Consider the following 22,024-nt stretch of genomic DNA (forward strand, 5'->3'; position numbering starts at 1 on the left):
ATTTTGGTTATTAAGTAATGGTTTTGATAATTTAAAGAAAATTTGGTGTAAAATGTATTTATTAATGACTCAATAAATTTTGATTTATTTTCATTTGTTTATTTATTTTTTGGTCTTGTCATTAGATGTATTATTTTGGTTTTATAATATTAATTGTTTTGATCTTGTCAGTCTTTAATTTGATGTATTTTAATGCATGTGTTGATACAAACTAGTGAATACATTGTCTTTTATAAATTTTAAGAATAAAATAAATATTGATATTTAATCAAAATTATACAATAATCTAAAGATAAACATCATTAAGTTTAGCATATCCTCTTTAATGAAATAATTTGGTGATTTGAACATTTTCATTGTTATAAATATAGAAATGGCATTACAAAAAATCATCTAATATAGATTTGTGATATACTTGTGAAAAGTTAGATGACAAATAGAGAATTTAAATGATTGTTACATCATTGATGGTTTTAAAAATAAAATTCATATTGATATAATTAATTAGAATTTTAGAATGATTTGATGATATCTTAGAGATAGAGATTTCTAAAATAAATATTGGTACGATAAAAATTAATTATTAGAATTTTGAAATAATCTAAAGATGCATTAAAATTAAAAAAAAATATTTTAAATAAAACACCAATAAAATTAAAGATAAGCATCATTAAACTTAATACACGTGTTTCTTTAATCAAATGATTTGGACATGTCATTTGGACATTTTCATTGTTTAAAATATAAAAATAACATAACAAAAAAGCATCTAAAATATATTATTAATATTATTATGAAATGTTAGATAATGAATAGAGAATTTTAATGATTGTTACATCAATGATAATTTTAAAGTTAATATTTTTAATGAAAAGATGTAAAGGTAACAAAGAATACAACATGTATAGTATATTCAATAATGTATCATACACTAAGGTCAAAATAAAATATAATTTACATTTGAATATAATTTGTAGAGACCTAAAATTAACTTATTTATTTTTAATTAGAAATTATTATATTTTAAATAATAAAATTTTAAAACTTACAAATAAAAATAGAGATAAAATTTTTAAAGAAGAGTTAATGGTAAAAATTATAAACATTGATTTTGTTATTAAAATATTATATTATAATTTATTATCTATTACTAAAATAAAAGCTTGAATTTTACTTGTACAAATATTGTCCATGAAGGGTATCAATAGTGTTCGTGAGGTTTTTGTAGTCTATTAAAACGAAGGAAGAACTTACAAAAAATAGCATACAAGTTATTTAAATCAACACTTTAGATCATACAACTCAAAATGATAATAAATTAAAAATTACTATAATTCATCCATGGTTCTTTTCCAACTTAATTAATTAGTTGTAGATGTCAAAACATACAAAATGTTTTTATATATAATAATTATGACATATATAGACAATTATTTCTTTAAGGTTTCAATTTCAATGTTTTGACTTAATTGTGAGGTTCATCGATATTGTGTCCTAATTATTAAGTACTAACTAGGTCAACAAAATCAAGTGCTTTAATGATATCTTTATTTCCATAAATTCAAAAACATCTAATATCAATAAACCATTTATTCTAAATACTTCATAAAAATATACAATTATATTTTTAATAGTAATGTATTTCTAATAAGAATGTAATATAATATTATTTATTCTAGAAAGGTGTGCATCTAATTTTAAGTTTGGTATTCTATTATTTATTCTAAAAAAGGTGTGCATCCAATTTTAAGTTTGGTAAACAATATTGTAATTTATTAAGAGCGACTTATTATGCGTTGAAGATTGAAATAGTTATATTACATCATGTCTTTCACAATTCAATGATAATGTCATAACTTAGAAAAAATTATAACACATTTAGATTATACAAATATTTTTCATGAAGGGTATCAATAGTATTCATGAGGTTTCTGTAGTCTATTAAAATGAAGGAAGAACTTCCAAAAAAAATGATGCGAGTTGTTTAAATTTACACTTTAGATCATAGTCTATGATTGTAACAATCCAAAATGACAATAAATTAAAAACCACAACAATCCATATATGGTTTTTTCCAACTTAGTTAATTAGTTGTACAAGTCTAAGCATGCAAAATATTTTTTTATATAATATGACATCGTCGCACATAGAGATCATTACTTGTTTAGGGCGTCAATCTCAATGTTTGACTTTATTGTGAGTTTCATAATTGTGGGTTCAAATCCCATAGGGGATAAGGTATGCATGTCTCATTTATAGCACAATTAGATTCCTCCCGCAAGGAGTACATGTAGTCCCGTATTACTATAAGACTGTTTGACATCGTGGACTACAAAAGAATCTTTCTTTATCTAGATTATTGTATCCTAATTGATAAGTGCTAACTAGGTCAACAAAATTGAGTGATTTAATGATATCTTTATTTCCACAAAATTTAAAAGCATCTTACATCAATAAATTAATCAATCTAGGTACTTCATGAAAATATACAATGGCGTTTTAATAGCAATGTATTTCTAGTGAGAATAAATTATTATATTATTTATTCTAGAGAGATGTGCATCCAATTTTAAGTTCGGTATACAATTTTATGTAATTTATGAAGAGTAACTCATTATGTTTTCAAGAATGAAAGAGTTATATTCCATCATGTCTTTCACAATTCAATGATAATGTCATAATTTAGAAAAAAATATTATAACATGTCTATTATACAATATCAAATATCAATTTAAGTTTTGTAAACAATAATATACAATATATTAAAAATAATTCATAATGCATTCAAGAATGAAAGAGTTATATTGCATCACACCTTTCAAAATTCAAAGATAGTATATATATATATATATATATATATATATATATATATAACATGCATATTATACAATATTAAATATCAATTTACAATTTCAATAATTAATATCTTGGATCAAATTCACTTGAAATAGAAACTAGGTTACTTCTTAAGGTGCAAAATCCTATTAGACGTTGATCATATAGCATGAGATAGATCAAATTGTTGGTGTAAATAGTGACTTTATCAAACTAGTTAGCTTTTAGCCAACCTAGAGAGTCATATTCACATTGGTTAAGTCTCCACTTAGGGACTTTTAGTATTTTGTCTCAATTGTGCTCACAAGTGTCCTACATATGGAGGGGTATTTAGTCATCATTCCATACCTTCGCTCTTCACTTGCTTGCCTATATATGCAATTCTTCTATGTGCATATCATTCACCTCTTTGATTAATCCATTTGGCTTTGTGTGCTCATACTTCGTAAAAGTTTGGTTTTTTCTTGTTGATATTGAAAACCCCAACACAAACATATATAATAATTAACATGTGTATAAACATATCAATATAAGATAATAAAAGACCGAGCAAAAAAAATATAAGATAATAAAAGAATATAAGCCATGCAAAAATTGGAAGAATGGATAACGAGATCATCATAAGAGATGTACATTGTCTTAAAAGGTAGGACCCTACCCTTCACAAATAGAGCCACAAAAGTGTACGACATAGGAAGAAAGATAGGTACAAGTTTGTAGAACCACAATAAATATCAATGTATAACAACATAATCACTTAAAATATCCCTTTACTAAAGGTTTAGAATAATAAATCCTAAAATTATCTTCATTTCATAGTGAGACACGACAATACCGCATAGACCATTCATAACCATTCCTATATAGTATACATCTAGATTACACTATTTATTGCATACAATATTACAAAGAATGTGAGAGATTGAATAGGAGCTCTACAAACCATACTATTCTTCACGACTCTCACTAATGCAAGGTGAATAGTATAACCAATTAATCACATCATTTTTGCATGTATTCATTTGAATAAATCAAAAGAATTGGATAAGGCCCCCATAAGGCCTACTATTTCTATTGGCTTCTCACATAGCTCATCATACAAAGAAATAAGGCAATTACATAATGTAATAATTCCATACATAAGTTTTGAAGGCAAGTGATGATTTCAAATAGAATCACAACAAAAAAAAATTTATCTATGATCTTATATAACAAAAATGCAAGCTACAAGAACACATCAACTATAAAATTATCCCTTGATTGTGATTTTCAAGTTCAAAATGACCATTTGATACATCAGTTAATCCAAATCAACAACTTCAATTTTTACCATTATCAAGAGACAAACATAATCTTTGACCTCTTATTTACCATATTAAAATTGCTTATCATGTTATAATATTTATCTTTTAATTTATCTAAAGTCAAATTAAACGCATTGTTGCACATCTTTAATCAGTCATTGAAATCTTTAAAAACTCATAGAATAAGTGTTTGTTTGCTCTACCAAGTCCTATTTTAATGAATTAAAACCATTTTTTCAAATATTTCATTTAAAAAATATTACCAAGAACTCTTTATAGGTGAATAACACAACAAAGTTCCAACATTCTCCTACTTAATATTTACTATAGGAGTTTTTATAGTATCCCAAGAAGTTAACTTCATGTATAAGAATAAGATAAGGAAATTGTTATGGAAAGCCCTTATTGAAGTCATATCGGCCCCTATTTCATTTCCCTTAATGGACATGGAAATCTACTCTCCTAGGGTTCTCTAAAGCTCACAACATGTTATCCAACTCTTGTCAACTTATTATAATAAAAATCATATGGAAGATTTGTTGTCAAGCTGCCTTGTCTCACTCTTTCTTTCCACTTGAGATCAAAATTCTTATCGTATGCTCCAACTTGCATGTCCAAGTGTTGAGAATAACATCTTATATGAATGAGAATGCCACTACCAACGATGATCTTTACAAGAAAGTGAAAAGCTTGATGTCTCAACTTCAAGCCAAGATCTTGCCTTGCACTTAGCACAACAACCTAATGACTGTAAGAAAGCAAGTGCGGAACTTTGCTTTCCTAATGTCAGTTTACAAGGGAAAATAGACTAGTGCATACAAAATTTCAACATTTACAGAAAATGGCACAAGCATGAGAAAACACAATTAAACAACACACAGAGAGAACACACATAGTTAACGTGGGAAAACCCTTTTGGGACAAAAATCCACCACCAACAGATAATTGACTTTATTAACAGTATGTCAAAAAACAATACAATAAAGTAAAGTCTGTAGACTTCCTTCACTCTGTCATACAACCGTTCCAGATTAACATACAACACTCAGATCACACAATCGTTACAGAACACTCAATAGCTTTGTAACTTGTAACCCCCATTTGGTTTACATTCAGCTTCAAATACCAAACTGGTCGGCCGTTACATCTATCTGAGACAGTTGGGAAGTCAAACTGTTTCTGTCGGCCTGCAATCATGGAAAATCAATTATCCCACATGCAACAGAGAATCGGGTTGGTTCGTATTCATTTACACCGACACTCTCATACTTAGTGTCCAAGTGTTTACCTTTTGGAACTCGGTCAGATCGCACACCCGCAGTTGATCCTCGCTCCATCGGCCATCGGTATAACTCTTAACTGATAAAGCCGATCGCCCGATGATACCCGATCGCCGAAGGCGACTTCATCGGGTCATCGGCTAGACATGTAGACTGCTACTCCGATCTCCGATGACTAAGAGACAAACACATCGTCCCATCGAGATCAATACAAAAAAGGCTATCCCGATCTTCGATACCAAGAGTGCGCACCTCATCGGGACATTAGAACAAACTCAGAACTGCTTTGCCGATATGCATTGATAGCCCGATAACATAAGGTGGTCTCATCAGGACATCGACGTGACATTCAAAATGTCAACCCAATTGTCGATATACGACCCGATCGAGTTTCGACATAAAGAAAAGCATGAACTTCCGATCTCCCGATGGTTCCTAAGGTGAATCCATCCGCTTGAGACCAAAACCATCGGCCATCGACATAACAAGGAAACAACTACTCCAGTACCCGATAGATATGAAGACATCAGTCTAAGTCACACTGATCAGAGAATGATCAACAACCAAGAGGTATCACTCTGCTGCTTCCTCGGTTTAGGCTAGTCCGATCAACCCGAAACTATCAAGTGAATTTGAGGCACATTTCCAACAATGACAACCTATAAAACAAGTCATTTTCCTTACTCTTTGTCGAGGAGGTGATCTTTAGAGCTTCCATGGACTGTGAAGGCTACACAAGAAAAGACAAGAATCTAGTTCCTCCATGGATGAGATCAAAATAGTTAATGGTTTTAGGAAGAAACATACAAAGATGGTGACAGGGTTTAATGATAAAGAACACAATTTTTGTATTTCAGACTCTAAGACTATATATTTGTTGTTTTGCGGATTGTATTCTTTTTGCATTAAAGAGTATAATTTATGTATTTCACACATTGAGACTATATACTTGTTGTTTTGTGGGTTGTAAGTCATTTTTATTCTTCTTGATCCACTGTGTTGTTGACTATGTGAGCCAATTTCAATTTATTATCTCAATGGATACACCTCTATGGGCAACAACGATAATGTATCTATGATGTTGTTCTAATGATGATTGTTGATTCAATTGTATATTTTCTATAATTTTTTAATCCAATATAATAATTAAAATAAAAAGGCAAAGATAAACACATCGCATCCGTGCATCACAAATCCTTAGCACTACTCATATATTTTGTCAAGAAATAGTAGATTTCTCAAATTGTCTCAAATTGTCATTTTTTCATCTAGATCCTTCATGTATTAACTGCCTCTTGAACAAAATTACATTGTACATCTACACGTTTATTCCTAGCACTATAAATAAGATACTTAACTCGACAAATTGCACTCTAAGAATCACAATTCAATATTGTACGACTCTTACCACTAAGCATGTGTTGCCACAATGTGCTCTACTTCAATTGTAATATTGTCACCTTACTCATCCAACTTATCGCTCTTCCAAACAAAATAAAGACACGGTGGCTTGTTGATCTCCAATCATTTATTTTTTCAACAGTTGAAATAAATAAAATTTCGGAGTCAATGACACTGAAGGGGCAAGCATAAAAATTGAATTGGCTACACTAACCCCTCGAGTTTTGACAATAATGGAATCTAAGCATAAGCAAAACTGCTAAACATAAGAATACAAGGAATTAAAACAAACTAATACCTGTTAAACCAATTTTTTTATTAAAGATTTATTATAATTATTTCTCTAATTGTTTCTTCCTTGTCATACTCACAATTTAAAATTGCAATGACAAAAACATAATGACTAACTATGGTACAAATCATCCAAATCTCATAAACAGAAAAAGTTTAATCGTTTCCCCTATGCATACATAACAAGGGTACTTATCTTAACTAACTAGTCATTGATTTGAACAATTTTTTAGGTATAAAATGCAAACAATTTCAGACCCAAAAGTCCGAACTGGCATAAGCTCTATCGAATTTATTTGTAATTTAAGTTTTTACAAAAGAAAAATGATTTAATTTGGATATAAAAAATTTGTTAATAGAATAAAAAATGGATGTTGAGCACGCGTATGGCTCAATTAGAAGAAATAGAGGAAACGTAAATTGAACGAGGAAAGATACCTATACCAGATTAGCAAACATGTAACCAACGTTTGGTTCATGGAATCTATGGACATCATATCAAGTCCTTTCAATTCTGTAACGATATTATATTAATTATAAATATTATTTTTTATTTAATTATTAGGTATTTTTAGATAAAGTTTTAGTCGAGTCTTAAAAAAGTGATTTTTGGATACTTGATATGAAATGTGTTATTTTGATGAGTTGCATGATAGTCACGCTTTCAAACTTAAATTGCAGATAGTTAAGTGTCTATTTTACATTTCTAAAAAAAATGGAGGTCTTACGATATTCCATGTCACTGCTACATGTTGATGAAGTTAGCCCTCACGTTCCTCTCCCCCAGTTCCATATGAATTTTGAATTAAACATTGAGAATATATATAAACATTTTCTTTTAATATATATATATATATATATATATATATATATATATATATATATATATATATATTCTTGAAAGATAGATCACAAGTTTAAATCTAATAGGGGGTAAGATACATACGACTTGGTTGTAATACAGATAGATGTCTCTCGCAAGGAATATGGGGTAGTCTCATATTGCTATAAGCCATCTGTAGACTCATATACAGACCACCCGACATCATGGACTATTAAAGAATCTTTCTTTCTTTCTTTTTCATATATGAATAATTTATTTTTGTTTATTGAATTATAAGATTACAAATTATAATTTAAATTTTTAAATAAGTTAAAAAAAGTCACGAAATCATTAGCTCTATAAAAGGTCCTTAAAAAATTGAACATTGATTGCTAAACAAAATAAGTCAAGCAATCACATGAAATCATGCCCTTACTCTAAGTGCTTTCAACTAAGAGAATACCTATCATTATAATGATATTTGAATTTTACATACAACCTCTTCCAAAATTGCCACATATAAATTATGGGGAATAATGGTGAATTAGGATTATTTATGGATTATAGTATCTAACAATAAAGTCTAAGGTTGTGGCAATCATTTGGATATATTGGATCAAAGTTTAAAAGAGGCTTCAAAAAACAATTTCTTAGTTTTTATAATGATATATACTAATGAATTTGTGTAAGATCCTGAAAACATAAGAAACTCTATAAGGATGAAAAATCATGTAAGATTAGGGGTTTTATTATAATATGAAAAACTTAACTTTATCTAGGATCAATTTAGGTTAATTTAATAAGATGCATACAATCTAATATAAATTAATCTAGATTAATCAATTTTGGGAGCTTGTGTTCGATATATTAATATTTTGTAGAAAATTTAATATGATATTGTAAATAAGAAAAAAAAATGTACTTGTCTCTATAACTAAAGAATGTCCCCAAAAAGTGATATAGATGGCAAATCTAAATTTACCTCTCTTATCAACTAAAGACTAATGGTATTGATAGGTTGTATAACAAGAGTAGATAATGATAGAAGACATCTGATCATGATGGGACCGTGAATGCTTTTACCTTGTATATCATGATAGTTTCCTGATTGCCCACATCAGATAACATTTACATTCTTCCCATTACATTTATTAGTGTAGTCACATTTGTCAACATTAGTTTTTATTAGATACTTTTTTGAGCTACCAACATGGACACCATTACCCTCACTACCATATGTAACAATGCATTATAAGTATGTGGTCATTGTTAATTTGAAACCAATTTGTTAATTTGATACAGAGCATCTTGATACTCTGCCACATTAGGGAGATCTTTCTCCCAACTCACCAACTCAATAGGTGAAACTCAATCTCTCACAGCTTCTTGAATCTACTCACAAGACTTCACTAACCCAAAACCCAATCAAGCCTTTCAATCTCTCATCCAACCATTCAAACTCATTGTCCCACACATATCCAATCTTCTTAGACACATTCTTCATCTCCATTCAACCTTCTTGAACGCATATCCATATTCCACAACTCTAAAACAATCACTAACCACATATGGTTATTCAACTAAGGTTGCCCCTTTGTAGGTTCTTCTTCATTCACTAGTACATTAACTCACAAAAATAAATGGCTTCTTCCAAAACACACACCAAATCCCATTCTAATTCCTTCAAGAATCTCAAACACAACACCTTGGATGATCTCAAGACATTCAAACTTGACAACTTTCATTGAAGATTAACTTGCAAACTGTCACTGTTAAGGACAACAACTTGATAGTACATGACTATGTCATTCATAACTTTGACACAAAATATTATAAAACCAATCCCTCTGGTGAGAATGTAGAAAACTTATCTATGAACATCATATCCATATTTCATGAAGATCCAACGGTACAATAAAAACTTATGGCCTCTGTACCGAGACTATTTTTTTTAATGACAGTCGTAACACACTTAGGGACAATCAATAACATATGGATTCTTGACACTCTCCAATATCTCCAATGGGATTATAAGGGCTTCCTAGGGTCTTTCCTAACATTACAACACAAGTCCCAACCAACAAGGACCAACCAACATTCAATAGACCAACAAACTAAAGGAAAACTTAATGTTGTCTTAATATGACAACCTTATACAAATTCAGGGACAATCATCACATTTGGTGTTTTGAATTATTATTCTTGGCTCCAAACCCAGGGAAATTGTTCTTTAATCACTCTTACACCCTCTAATTCCTTCATCAAACTTCCAACTTATCATTCCACTCTCCAACTCACTACAATCTTCCAACCAATCTGATGTTCACAGTCCAACACCCTGTGGTAGTCATCAAACCCTTAGTTTGAACGTGCCAACTTCAACATGAACCATTGAAAACATGATCATAAGAAAGAATAAATTACAATACAAGGTTACATCCATTATTGTGGCCATTCAATCAAGAACTGACTCAAAATATATTTTATTTTATTCACTGTTTACCCATATGAGGGTTTTGACAAGGTTTTAGTAAAATTGAGAGAACTTATTCAAAACTCAATGAAAATAAATGAAACAAAGCCCAGATTGATTTATATTCACTCTCCTTTTATGTCCCAATAAATGAGACATCAAACTTCAACGTTAGAATTACTCATAAAAAGTGCAGGGAATCAACAACTTTCGTTAATGTTCTGTGTATTACATCCAACCATCAGACCAAATCATGTGGGAAAGGCCTTTATAGACCCATATAGACCTTCAACCAACCATAACTACCTTTCCAACTTCTTTCTTAACAACTTTACATCATTTGCCTTCAAAACACAACTTTTCCATGACAACATTTGCATAAACTCAACTTAGACCAATCCTATGACTCAAATGACTCAAAATGGATCTCAATAGGTCCAATTACATCACAAATAACCTTTTACATCATAATTTCCCTTTACAAGACTCATTTACACTAATTTGCACTATCTTGACAATTTTTGACAATGTTGTCAACATTACATCATTTGGACTCAAAACCACATCAAATGGACTCATTAACACTTATTACATCACAAATGATCATTTTTTATATTATTACATAGAATAGACTCAACAACACCAACCTTGTATCAACTTGACCTTACTATGCCATGAGGACCTATTAGGTGCTCCTGCACTATATTCTCAAACTCTCTTCTCATATTTCACATACTAGTTGAGGAAATGATACTAAGCTTAAATGGAAATGATTGTGTTGCCTTACTTTATTTTTTTTTGAAACCATTGTCATTTTTGTAGCTATGTTGTGTGAGCCCATTAACCTATTTTTTTTTTAATTATTATTATTGGTTAAGCAAGATTAAAGGCTGCAAGAAACTATTATATGAGCACAAAAAAACACATCCAAAATACGATAGTTACAATCTAAAAATAAGTTTTCTAGTCAATATTAATAAGTAGAGTTGTTATTTTCTCTCATAGTGATGAATACACTAGATGGCATTGATTTTTTTGTAGATTGCATAATTATGAGGTGTTTAGTTTGAGGAACTTGCAATTTGTTTTCATGACTTGTGCCCTAGATTGAATTTATTTTAATTGAGCCTCAAGGCCTCAATCTGTTTTTCTTGCACAAGGTTATTCTATTGTGTAGATTTTAACTCTCATTTTTTTACAAATAGAGTAGTGGTTGAGGTCTTATATGTCTTCCCCATATTTTTACAACAAAATAAATCAATAATACTTATTCTTTAGGTTTTTTCATAGCTTGGCCATAGATAGAATCAATAGCTTCTTTCGTCTCCTACAAAATTAATGTAATCTCTTCCTCTATTTGCATAGCAACTATTTTTGGCTATCACATAGCAAGTTGCATACTAATTGAGTTCTTTCATTTTTTTTGTTAATCGTGCACTTCTTACACATCCAAAGTTATTCTCCTTTCATAACAAGGGAAGTGTCCATAATAATATATTGTTGCCCCCCTTGTGTACCCATTCCCTCTACCAATTACACAACAATTATAGACCCTTCTCCAACAAAAGAAGCCCTAGTTCTTGGACATGTTTTAGGCAACTTTGTTGCAAAAGGGAAGACCTCCTTATTTGTGTTTCAAATTGTAGCATATGACATTTCTAGGCTCTTGGTAATTGTTTGATGTTTCAATTATATGGTAATTTAAGTGAATGTGATCTATTAACTTATATTAAGTCTAACGTGTTAATTGAAAGCATTGTGCATAGGGTGTGATTATATTACCATAGTCAATTGCTTAACAAAGACTATGTATTGTCATTTCCTAGAGTCTAACCTAGATCTAAATTTATTCTATATTAGATCATGTAGAAAAAAAGATCAAAAGATGACTAGGATTAGAGAAAAAGAAACTAAAAATAAATACTTGGATAATGAGAAGTTACACATTATCTATCATATTTGAAAGGTTAGATGAGATGATAAAAACAAATATCATCCACAACATTGGTGCAAGCATTTGTGAAAAATACAATATAAGATATTTCAAGCTTAATGTAATTGAACCGTCATATTCCATGTGTAGTTTCAATACATGTTAAATTTATGAAAAAATAATGAAATAGATCTCATCAAGTTATCCAATTTTAGAGAGACAAAATGAAAAATATCATCGCCAAGATTGAAGCATCAAGAAAACAACACCCATGATCCTTCATTAATATAAAATACTTGTATATTGTAGGCATGTGGAAACATTCTCATTCAATTACAAATTAACCACTACAAAACTGATTTTAACACACCAAAAATCAATTGTAGGCATGTGGAAACACTCTAATTTCTTTGGATCTTCCTCTCTTGGACACCAAAGTACCCTTTTCCTCTTTTGTCTTCCTTTCTCTATATTTTCTTAGTCCTCAACCTTCTCTTCTCATCTCCAAGCTTGGGCATGGTATTTTGCTACTAAGACTAGCAATGAATAATGATTTTTCCAGCTATTCTTGGGTGCGGGAATCCCATTTTCCCCCTCCACTTTCTTTGCCTAGAAAGATTTTTGAATTCTTTACCTGAAATTGTTCTTCTTTGACCAATTCCACTACCTCCATATCTATGCACCTGGGATTGTTTTCCCACCAAAAAAGACAAATGTCCATCACCAAAAGAGAGTTACAAAAGGCATTAGATGAGCCTTGTCATGCTTGGGTATTGAGTTTTTCTTGCCCAATAATGTAGACAAAACAAATAAAAATGCAATGTTGCAACTTTGTCTGTGTGAACCTTTAAACCTCCAGAATTTAAAATCAAAGAATAATATGTTGGGAAATATTTTGAGAGTAATAAGTCATGCCTGCAAGACAAAAACAAACACACAACAAAAGAGAAAAAATAAAGAAAATAGATCTTTTTGATTGTGTAGGACTGCCCATGCACCCATATGCTCTACATCAACTAGGTTTCACATTATGTATGTAGTAAGTTTTATTTCAAGCTTCATATAGACTCTAAAAGTCACTTGCAAGTTGGAACTTACACAATTCTGAAATATGTCATGGGTATCAAAGAAATAACCCATTGTCTTTCTTTCTACTATAAAAGTAGATATGTGCTAGCCACATCAACAACATGTCAAGCAATATGGACGAGAAGAATGTTAGTGGCATAAAAGATCATAGTATTCTTAATATTGCACTTGATGACTTTGGTTTAGTTGGTTACACTCGTTGTGATTGGGGAGGAAGCATTAATGATAGGAAAAACAAAATTGGTTAAGTTTTCCACTTTGATTTGGAGCAATGTCATGGGCATCAAAGAAACAACCCATTGTCTCTCTTTCTACAACATAAGTAGATAATGTGGTAGCTACATCAACAACATGTCAAGCAATATGGATGAGAAGAATGTTAAGTTGGCATAAAAGATCATATTATCTTATATGTTGCACCTAATGACTTTGGTTTAGTTAGTTACACTAATAGTGATTGGGGAGGGGAGGAAGCATTGATGATAGAAACCAAATATGTTTTCCACTTTGATTTAGCATGGGCATCAAATAAACAATTCAATTGTCTCTCTTTCTATGTCATAAGTACATAATGTGGCAACTACATCAACATGTAAAGTAATATGGATGAGAAGAATGTTATTTACTTTGAAACAAGAGCAAGAAGCAACAAAAACTGATGTGATAATGATTTTACTATATCTTTGCCAAAGAGTCGCGTGTTTTATATGAGCAAATACATCGATACAAGATATCACTTCATAATAGAACTATAGTCAATAATAGAGAAATTAAACTTGAGTTTTGCAAATTAAAAGAACAATTTAGAGATGTTTTCACCATTTAGTTTTGTCTAAACTATATTTTGAGCAGTTTAGAATAAAACTAAATAGGAATAGTCTTAAGTCAAGTTTAAGGGAGGGTGTTTGAAACATAAGCTCACCACCATCTAACTTACTCAATAGATAACTCTACCTAATTTTGCACAAGCCATTTATTGATTACGACTGTTCTTTACATGTGCAATTAACTAATATAATGTAATATTGTATTTAAAGTTTTATTAAGGTAAAGAAATCATCTAAATTATTATCACCAAAGAAGCAAATAAATTTTTTATTTTTTATTTTTAACTTTTTACAAATAAGGTTATTCAATATAGATGAAGAAGACTATATTAGAATTAGATATGAACATTTTGTTATTGGATATAGGGGAAATGACCCAATAGTTGAGCACCCTAACTTTACGCTTCTTAAAATCTTACCTGGAAATTTCAAATCACTCTCAAATTTACAGACCCAAAAAAGGTGAGACCAATAGTCGTGTAAAGGGGAGATCCATATTTGTGCAGCTGATGTGGCATCACATGATTGATTGCTTTTAACAACTATGAATAGTCTTCATTAGAAATAAAAATTTAGACATTAAATCAACAAATGTGGATATCAAATCAACAACTCCTTTTAGAGCCATATGAACATTTTGTTATCAAATAGAGGAGTGGATTAGTTAAACTAGAGCCATAAAACAGCCAGTATAAGATGGATGTACTATGGTTATGTGCATTTTTTACATTGCAACCAACAGTAGTACGCACAACCCACATTTCCGACATGTTCTTCCATGGAAGTCGGCTTTCATCAGCAAGAATAAAATGAGCATTGCACAGTTTGAAGGGATTCAAGAATCCCCAAACCCATTTGAACTGAAAACGGAAGAAGAGACAGAACACATATCGATCAAAAATATATCTGTACCGGAGGAATCTTGATCCCGGCCTCATTGAGAAAAGGTATATATTGCGACCCATTGACCAGATCAGAATAGAACTGATACTCTGCCTCGTAATCATGGAGACTGAGCTCAAGCCTCTGATTAGTATGATAATGGTGCTTTGCCCCAGTACTCTTCCCAAACCCAAACAAACTAACCTTCTCACAGATCCCCAATGCCAGCATTAGAGCCTGCATTCCGGAGGAGTAATGAAACATCTCACCCTCGTGGGCAGAGCTCCATTCCTCAGGGTGCTTCCCAGTAGTCACCACAAAATTCTTCATCGAATAGTACTTCACAATCCTAGCACAGAGGTTATCAAATCGGGCATCTGTGACCAGTAGGGGCACCTTCTTGGAGGCATTGCAGAAGGCGTAGTCCATGAAATGCACAGGCTGGCAGATGTACATGATAATTGGGACTGCTTCTCCATAGGAATGGCACAAGCACTGGGGCCGCAAGGAGCAGAAATGAAATACGTTTGAATTCACAAAGGCAAGGGTTGTCTTGGAACCCACATGGGATTCGAACCGAGCAGTCCGGGCATTGTTGAGCCTGATCACCATGTCATGGGAGTCGATTAGAGCACCATGGAGTTTCTGGAGCAGGATTCCACTGTTGCCCACCACTGCGCAGCTGCGGTACCCCTGTTTTCGCTCCGTTTTACTCTGCAAATCGAGCAAATCGAGCGAGTACCCCTGTTTTTGCCCTGTTTCACTCTGCCTATCGAGCTGGTGCCCCTGTTTTTGCCCTGGTTTGCTCTGCAAATCAAGTGGGTACCCCTGTTTTTGCCCCGTTTTACTCTGCAAATCGAATGGGTAGCCCTGATTTTGCCCTGTTTTACTCTGCAAATCGACTGGGTGGCCCTGTTTTTGCCCTGTTTTACTCTGCCAATTGGGCGGGTAGCCATGCTGCTCTGTTCGATTGTCAATGTGAATCTCAGACAGATTTGCAGCCCCCTGCTGCTCCGTTAGATTAGTGATCATATAGTGCTGGTCTAGCGGCTGCTTTACCAGATCAATGAGTTGGGTCATAACTGTAGGCTCATAGCGCTTGTTTTGCACCCATGACTGTAGAGCATGGCGGAACGCCGGCCAGTAATTAGCATATCTGGGATGAGAAATCTCAGGCCGCTCATTACCATTATAGGAAAACCTGGATGCATGCAGCAGGTATTCAATCTGCCGGCGCTCCTCTGCCTCTCCAATCTGTACTGCAGCATAAGATAACAGAGTCTGGGTGAAATTCACTGGGAGGCGGTGGGAACGGGAGACCAGGGCGGCCTTGTGGGTCGGCCATGAAAGCAAAGTCTTGTTGAGCTTCTGGTTCACAGTGCTCTGCACACCCAACCAGTACGGGAGCTCTGTGCTGAGCATGCAGGTGAAGGTGAGGGCAGCCAGCAATGCAAAGAACAGGCGCAGGGGCTTTAATGCCATAGAATGCCACCCTTGTAAATCCGCCTTTCTTCTCTCCGCATTCGCCTTAGTAATCCACCATGGCACCGAATTTGTAGCCAGTGTTGCATTGGATTCGAACGTGGGCTGCTGAGCTTTTAGTCGTGAAGACGCCATTCAACGGCCGCCGATTTGCTCGCCATTGTTCACTGTATTCTTCCACTGATGATCATCCACGTTTCGAACTTGGGCTCTTTTCGCACATCCTAAGGGAGGTCGAATCAGGCGAATAAATAAATTAATCTCCATTTCATAGGGGCAGCCGCCAAATAAATGAAGGAGATGGATTCATCCATGTCCGAATTCGGAGATTCTGAAGTTTTAGAAAAGAAGTGCGGCACGTGCAGTTTTCTGCGTGTGTTTTAGGGGACTGTGTGTCGTGGCCCACCAAATTACTTGTTTGACTTCAAAGCAAGCAAATTAGGCAAGTACCTAAACTTACTATAACTAGTTAGTGAGATTAAAAAAGAAGCTTATTAATGATTTTAGTTTCCCAAGTAGCCTATAAAAGTGAAATTCTTCCAAATATGTTTTAGATTTGGGGTAGATATTTTCCATGGGAGTTATGAATGGATGATGTCATGGTGCAGATACTTAATTAACATTTCAATTTTCAATTTTGGTGACAACAATCATAACATCACACATTGTGTCATTACTATTCTGATCTATAAAGATGTTTTTTTACATGAGAATAACTTGAAATTTATAATGTTGATTCATGTACATTCAATCAAAATAAGTTAATAAGAGGGGAAAGGAAAATGCATTATATCATAACTTGTATGAAAAAAAGAAAAAACATTATAATTCACAAATTTGTTTCCATTTTTAGAACGAAGATTAAAAAAATGAATCTTGTATTCATGGTTTCTAAGAAGGTATATTCTATGTTAAGTCACCTTTTTTGATAAATAGAATTACATCTAATGTGTTGTTACCAATAGTGGTAGTACTTTTAACTTTTTATTATTAACTATAAATACTCTCCACTATTGATCCAATAATCTTTTATACCACTTAATACCATCATATATTATTTTAACCTACCAACCACTACCTTTATATAATTTCTTTTAGTAGGAAAAGTGAAAATATCCCCTCCTTTGTACTACTTAACACCCACCTTGCAACTAAACCCGTCATAATTTTTTTTTCTCAAAGTTTAGAAATATTATTTAATCTATAAAGAAAATATGAATTTAATTTTGACCTATAAAACCACTAACCCTCCTCCCTATATAACTCCTTACCCAAGAAAAATTATAGACCCTCTCTTTTGTACCACTTAACACCTACCTTATAACTAGACCCATCATAAATTCTTCTTTTTGTAATCCTCAAATATTATTATAATCTAAAAAAATCTAAATTTAACTTTGACCTACCAATCACTTAGAATCTCCACCATATAACTCATTTATTAAATCGAGATGCCTAAATAATTTAAAAATTGTTATAGTAGACTTACCATCACTACCCTTTCCTTATATAACTCCAAAATTGACAACCTCTTTTATTATTTATTTAAACCCATCATAATCCTTAATATATTATTTTAACTTAAAAAATAAAATCTATTTTATTATTTAAACCTATCAACTGCTACCTTTATATAAATTCTTTACTAAGAAAAGTGAAAAGATCTTCTCCTTTGCACTACTTAACACCCACCTTGCAACTAAACCCATCATAAATTTTGTTTCTCAAAGTTCACAAATATTATTTTAATCTAAAAAAGAAATATGAATCTAATTTTGACCTATAAAACCACTAACCCTCCTCCCTATATAACTCCTTACCCAAAAAAAATTAGAGACCCTCTCTTTTGTCCCACTTAACACCTACTCTATAACTAAACTAAACCCATCATGAATTCTTCTACTTGTAATCCTCAAATATTATTATAATCTCAAAAATCTAAATTTAACTATGTCCTACCAATCACTTAGATTCTTCCTCATATAACTCGTTTTTTAAAAAAAAATCTTCTTTTCTCATACAACTTAATACCTACTCTACAACTAGACCCATCATTTTGTTCTAAATCGCATCATATATTATAATATAAAAAATGCACCTAAATTTAATTCTAATATAGCAACCATAGAAAATTTACCCACATAACTCCTTTCCTTAAAAAAAAAATTAAAAAATTACAAAATCCTCTCTTCTATAGCACTTAATACCTACTCTAGGAAAACATCATATCTCTAATAACTTAATGTTATCTGATCTTAATATTAGATAAGGTGGCCTACAAAATTCCTTACAAATCCTAAGTTAGGTAGTTGACGTAAATTATTGCGTTGAAACTCAAAAGGCTGACGTGTGAACCGTTAGTGAATTTCATGCACATTCTCCTCATATTATCGAGATTCTTGCCATGTCAGCCTTTTTATATTTATTTATTGATTTTTAAAAATAAATGAATGTTTTTAAAGGCTATGTCTATTCTAGCTCTAAAACGGACCTTTCTACAACGTGTTAGGGACAGGTTAGTCAATCGCAACCGTTAATTGCAAAATCAACGGTGTAAAACATGCGACTAACACACATGTTAGTCAATCCGTACTATCGTTTTGAAGCCAGAGGCGTCCATTTTTGAGTTGAAGATAAAATCAAAAGAAAAGAGATGAAGCATCACTAGGTATTACATGCAAAATACATACTTTTTCTATTTTATTTTTTAATTGATAAATCTATTTACATTGGTTTGTATAGAAATATATAACATTATAGTGGAATTGAATGGAGACATCTATTCTTCATAGAAAATTGATCAAAAATATAAAATTTGTAAATCATAACGGATTTTTACATGATTTCTATTGGTCCAATCCTCTTAATCTACCTTCTCAATGTTATAAAAATGAAAAAAAATTGCTGAAAAATAATTGTGTTATACAAATTTGTATTTTTGAAGTGTTGTTTTGTATGAAGAATAGCCATTGCTAAATCAAATCACAAAAAAAATTCAAATTAGTAAAACCTTAAATAATATTATCATAAATAAAACTATAAGAACAAAAAGTCCACTAAATAAATAAAGATTATAACACACGTGCTTTCTATGTTTTTAATAGATAAGTATTCTGTTACATAATAGCCAATTAAATAAATAAGGGTTCAGTTCTAAGAGATTTCCACAATCTATCATATAATTATCAAGAGTGCATTTCTGGATTCGATTGTGTGTAAGATTTTTGCATCAATGTTTCGGATCACACTCTCTGATCCATCATCAGAGTGAAGAGAGTTAAATCCTAATGATGGATCACAGAGTGTGATCCGAAACGTTGATGCAAAAATCTTACACAATCAAATCCAGAAATGCACTCTTGATAATTAAATAAGGGTTATAAAATATACAAATTAAAATAATATAATTGTAATTGCAACTAGCTTATTGTTTACCTAAATCCAACATTTTCTTCTTTAGAACTCAAATGATTAATTTAACCTTAGAAAAATCTAAATGTTATTTTATAATATTATTTTTCTGCCTCAAGTTCAGCTATGTTCCCTACTTGCAATAGATAATGCAAGAAGAAACATCATACGTAATTCTAAACTCTAATAGATTTCAACTTAACTCCTATTCTCATATCAAATAACAAAACAACCTTGGATTGGGTGTCCACTTCCCTCCCGGAGTCGGGTTTGAGTTGTTGAAAGTTGGACAAGTTTCCTTTGTCCGACCTTGTTGGTCCTGGGCTTGCTCCGATGTGCTGTTTTTCTTGCAACGTACTTTTCTTTTTTCGATAGTCTCTTTCTTTATTAAGGATCAGCGCCCTAATTAACACTGCTTTTTTAATAAAAAACAAAACAACCTTACAAATAATATAAAATCCTCCATTAAAAAATAAATTTAAAACTAAATAATCTTAAAACTATTTCTCAACTTCAAAAGTCCACACACCCTACAAACTTCCTTTCATACTACTATTTTAACATTTGAGTGAGTAAAACTTAAAATTATATTAAATGAGGGAATCGTGTGCAGAACATCATTTGTTGAAATTTGAAAGGATGACGTGTGAACCAATAGAATATATAAAATAATTTTATTCTTTTATATGACGTGTGAACCAATAAAATATATAAGCTGTTGAACTCCATTTTTGTCATATTAAGATTTCAACCAATAAAATATATTTTTATAGACATCTCAATCACGCAACATCTAATTTAAATATCTGGAAGAAAAAAAAAAGCATAATATAGTTTCGTCTATATTACATAGCTGTCTACTCATAAATATATAAAATAAAATTGATGGAAACGTATGTAAAATAAATTGTGTTATTTAATTTATAATAATAGAGTTGAGTTAATATAAAATAAAGAGAATTAGTTTGATTGTGATCTATATTGCATGAATATTTTGGGTATTTTCAAATAACAAGATGTGTAGATCTCACTCTTTTTATTAATTGATACATATTTTTAATCATAAAGTTAAATAATCTTTCTATTGTTGATAATTATATGTGATATTATTATATTTATTTCAAATATTGTTTTAATCATGAAGCTAAATAATTTTTTTATCTGTTAATAATTATTTGTGACATTATTGTACTTATTTCAAATATTACTCGATCTTATCTACTCTATTCTAATAATTCAATTTAATTCAAGTTGATTGTAGGGCCCAATTATTGTATCAAAAGTTTCAAGTTTGATATAGCTCAGATGATTTTTACATATTTGTCATAGATCTTGATCTTGGTTGTCCTTTAATCTCATGTTTAGGATTAGGGTTACATTGTAAAACCTAGTGTTCCCATCCTACACCTTAACTCTACATTGCATTGTGGCACCTCTAAGGGTTTTTTCTTTGGTTGATTTGCATTCTATATTCCTTACATGCATTTAATATGATATATGTCCATTCATTCATACGATTAAATATGCACTCCAAATTTTTAAGATTCTTTATATCTCCACTCCAAATTTGATTTGATAATGAAATAATTTCATTCCTGTAAAATAATTTTATTTCTTTATTCAATATAAAAAAATAGATTTAATAATTTAACTTTAAATAAATTTTAAAAATCAAAGATTACTATTTATTTTAAAACTAAAATTTTACCACTAACAAAATCTCTAATCAATTTATTTTTAATTATCTCTTCACAAAACTTATTTACCTTATATATATATATATATATATATATATATATATATATATATATATATATATATATATATATATATATATATATATATATATATATATATATACTCTTAAGATTGTTCTTCAATTCAAAGTCCACAGGGCCCACAAAATTCCTTTCATAAATAGAAACTTAAATGAAATTAGAAAGGCTGACGTATGAACAACGGTTGAATTTCATTCTTGTCTTATTATGATTTC

At 31.2% G+C, this 22,024-nt stretch overlaps 1 protein-coding gene across 1 annotated transcript; it reads right to left on the reverse strand.

The window, feature by feature from the left end:
- Nucleotides 1–14,718: 14,718 nt before the first annotated feature.
- LOC131061293 (beta-1,6-galactosyltransferase GALT29A) lies at nucleotides 14,719–17,203 on the reverse strand. The gene has a single exon (XM_057994904.2). It carries the CDS (start codon nucleotides 16,753–16,755, stop codon nucleotides 15,151–15,153), a length of 1,605 nt encoding a protein of 534 aa, XP_057850887.2. The 5' UTR covers nucleotides 16,756–17,203; the 3' UTR covers nucleotides 14,719–15,150.
- Nucleotides 17,204–22,024: the final 4,821 nt, after the last annotated feature.

This window comes from Cryptomeria japonica, chromosome 11 (genome assembly GCF_030272615.1).
Source record: "Cryptomeria japonica chromosome 11, Sugi_1.0, whole genome shotgun sequence".
Classification (NCBI taxonomy): Eukaryota; Viridiplantae; Streptophyta; class Pinopsida; order Cupressales; family Cupressaceae; genus Cryptomeria; species Cryptomeria japonica.

Coding starts and splice junctions, on each gene's coding strand:
- LOC131061293 (XM_057994904.2), bottom strand. CDS start 16,755: ATGGCGTCTTCACGACTAAAAGCTCAGCAGCCCACGTTCGAATCCAAT.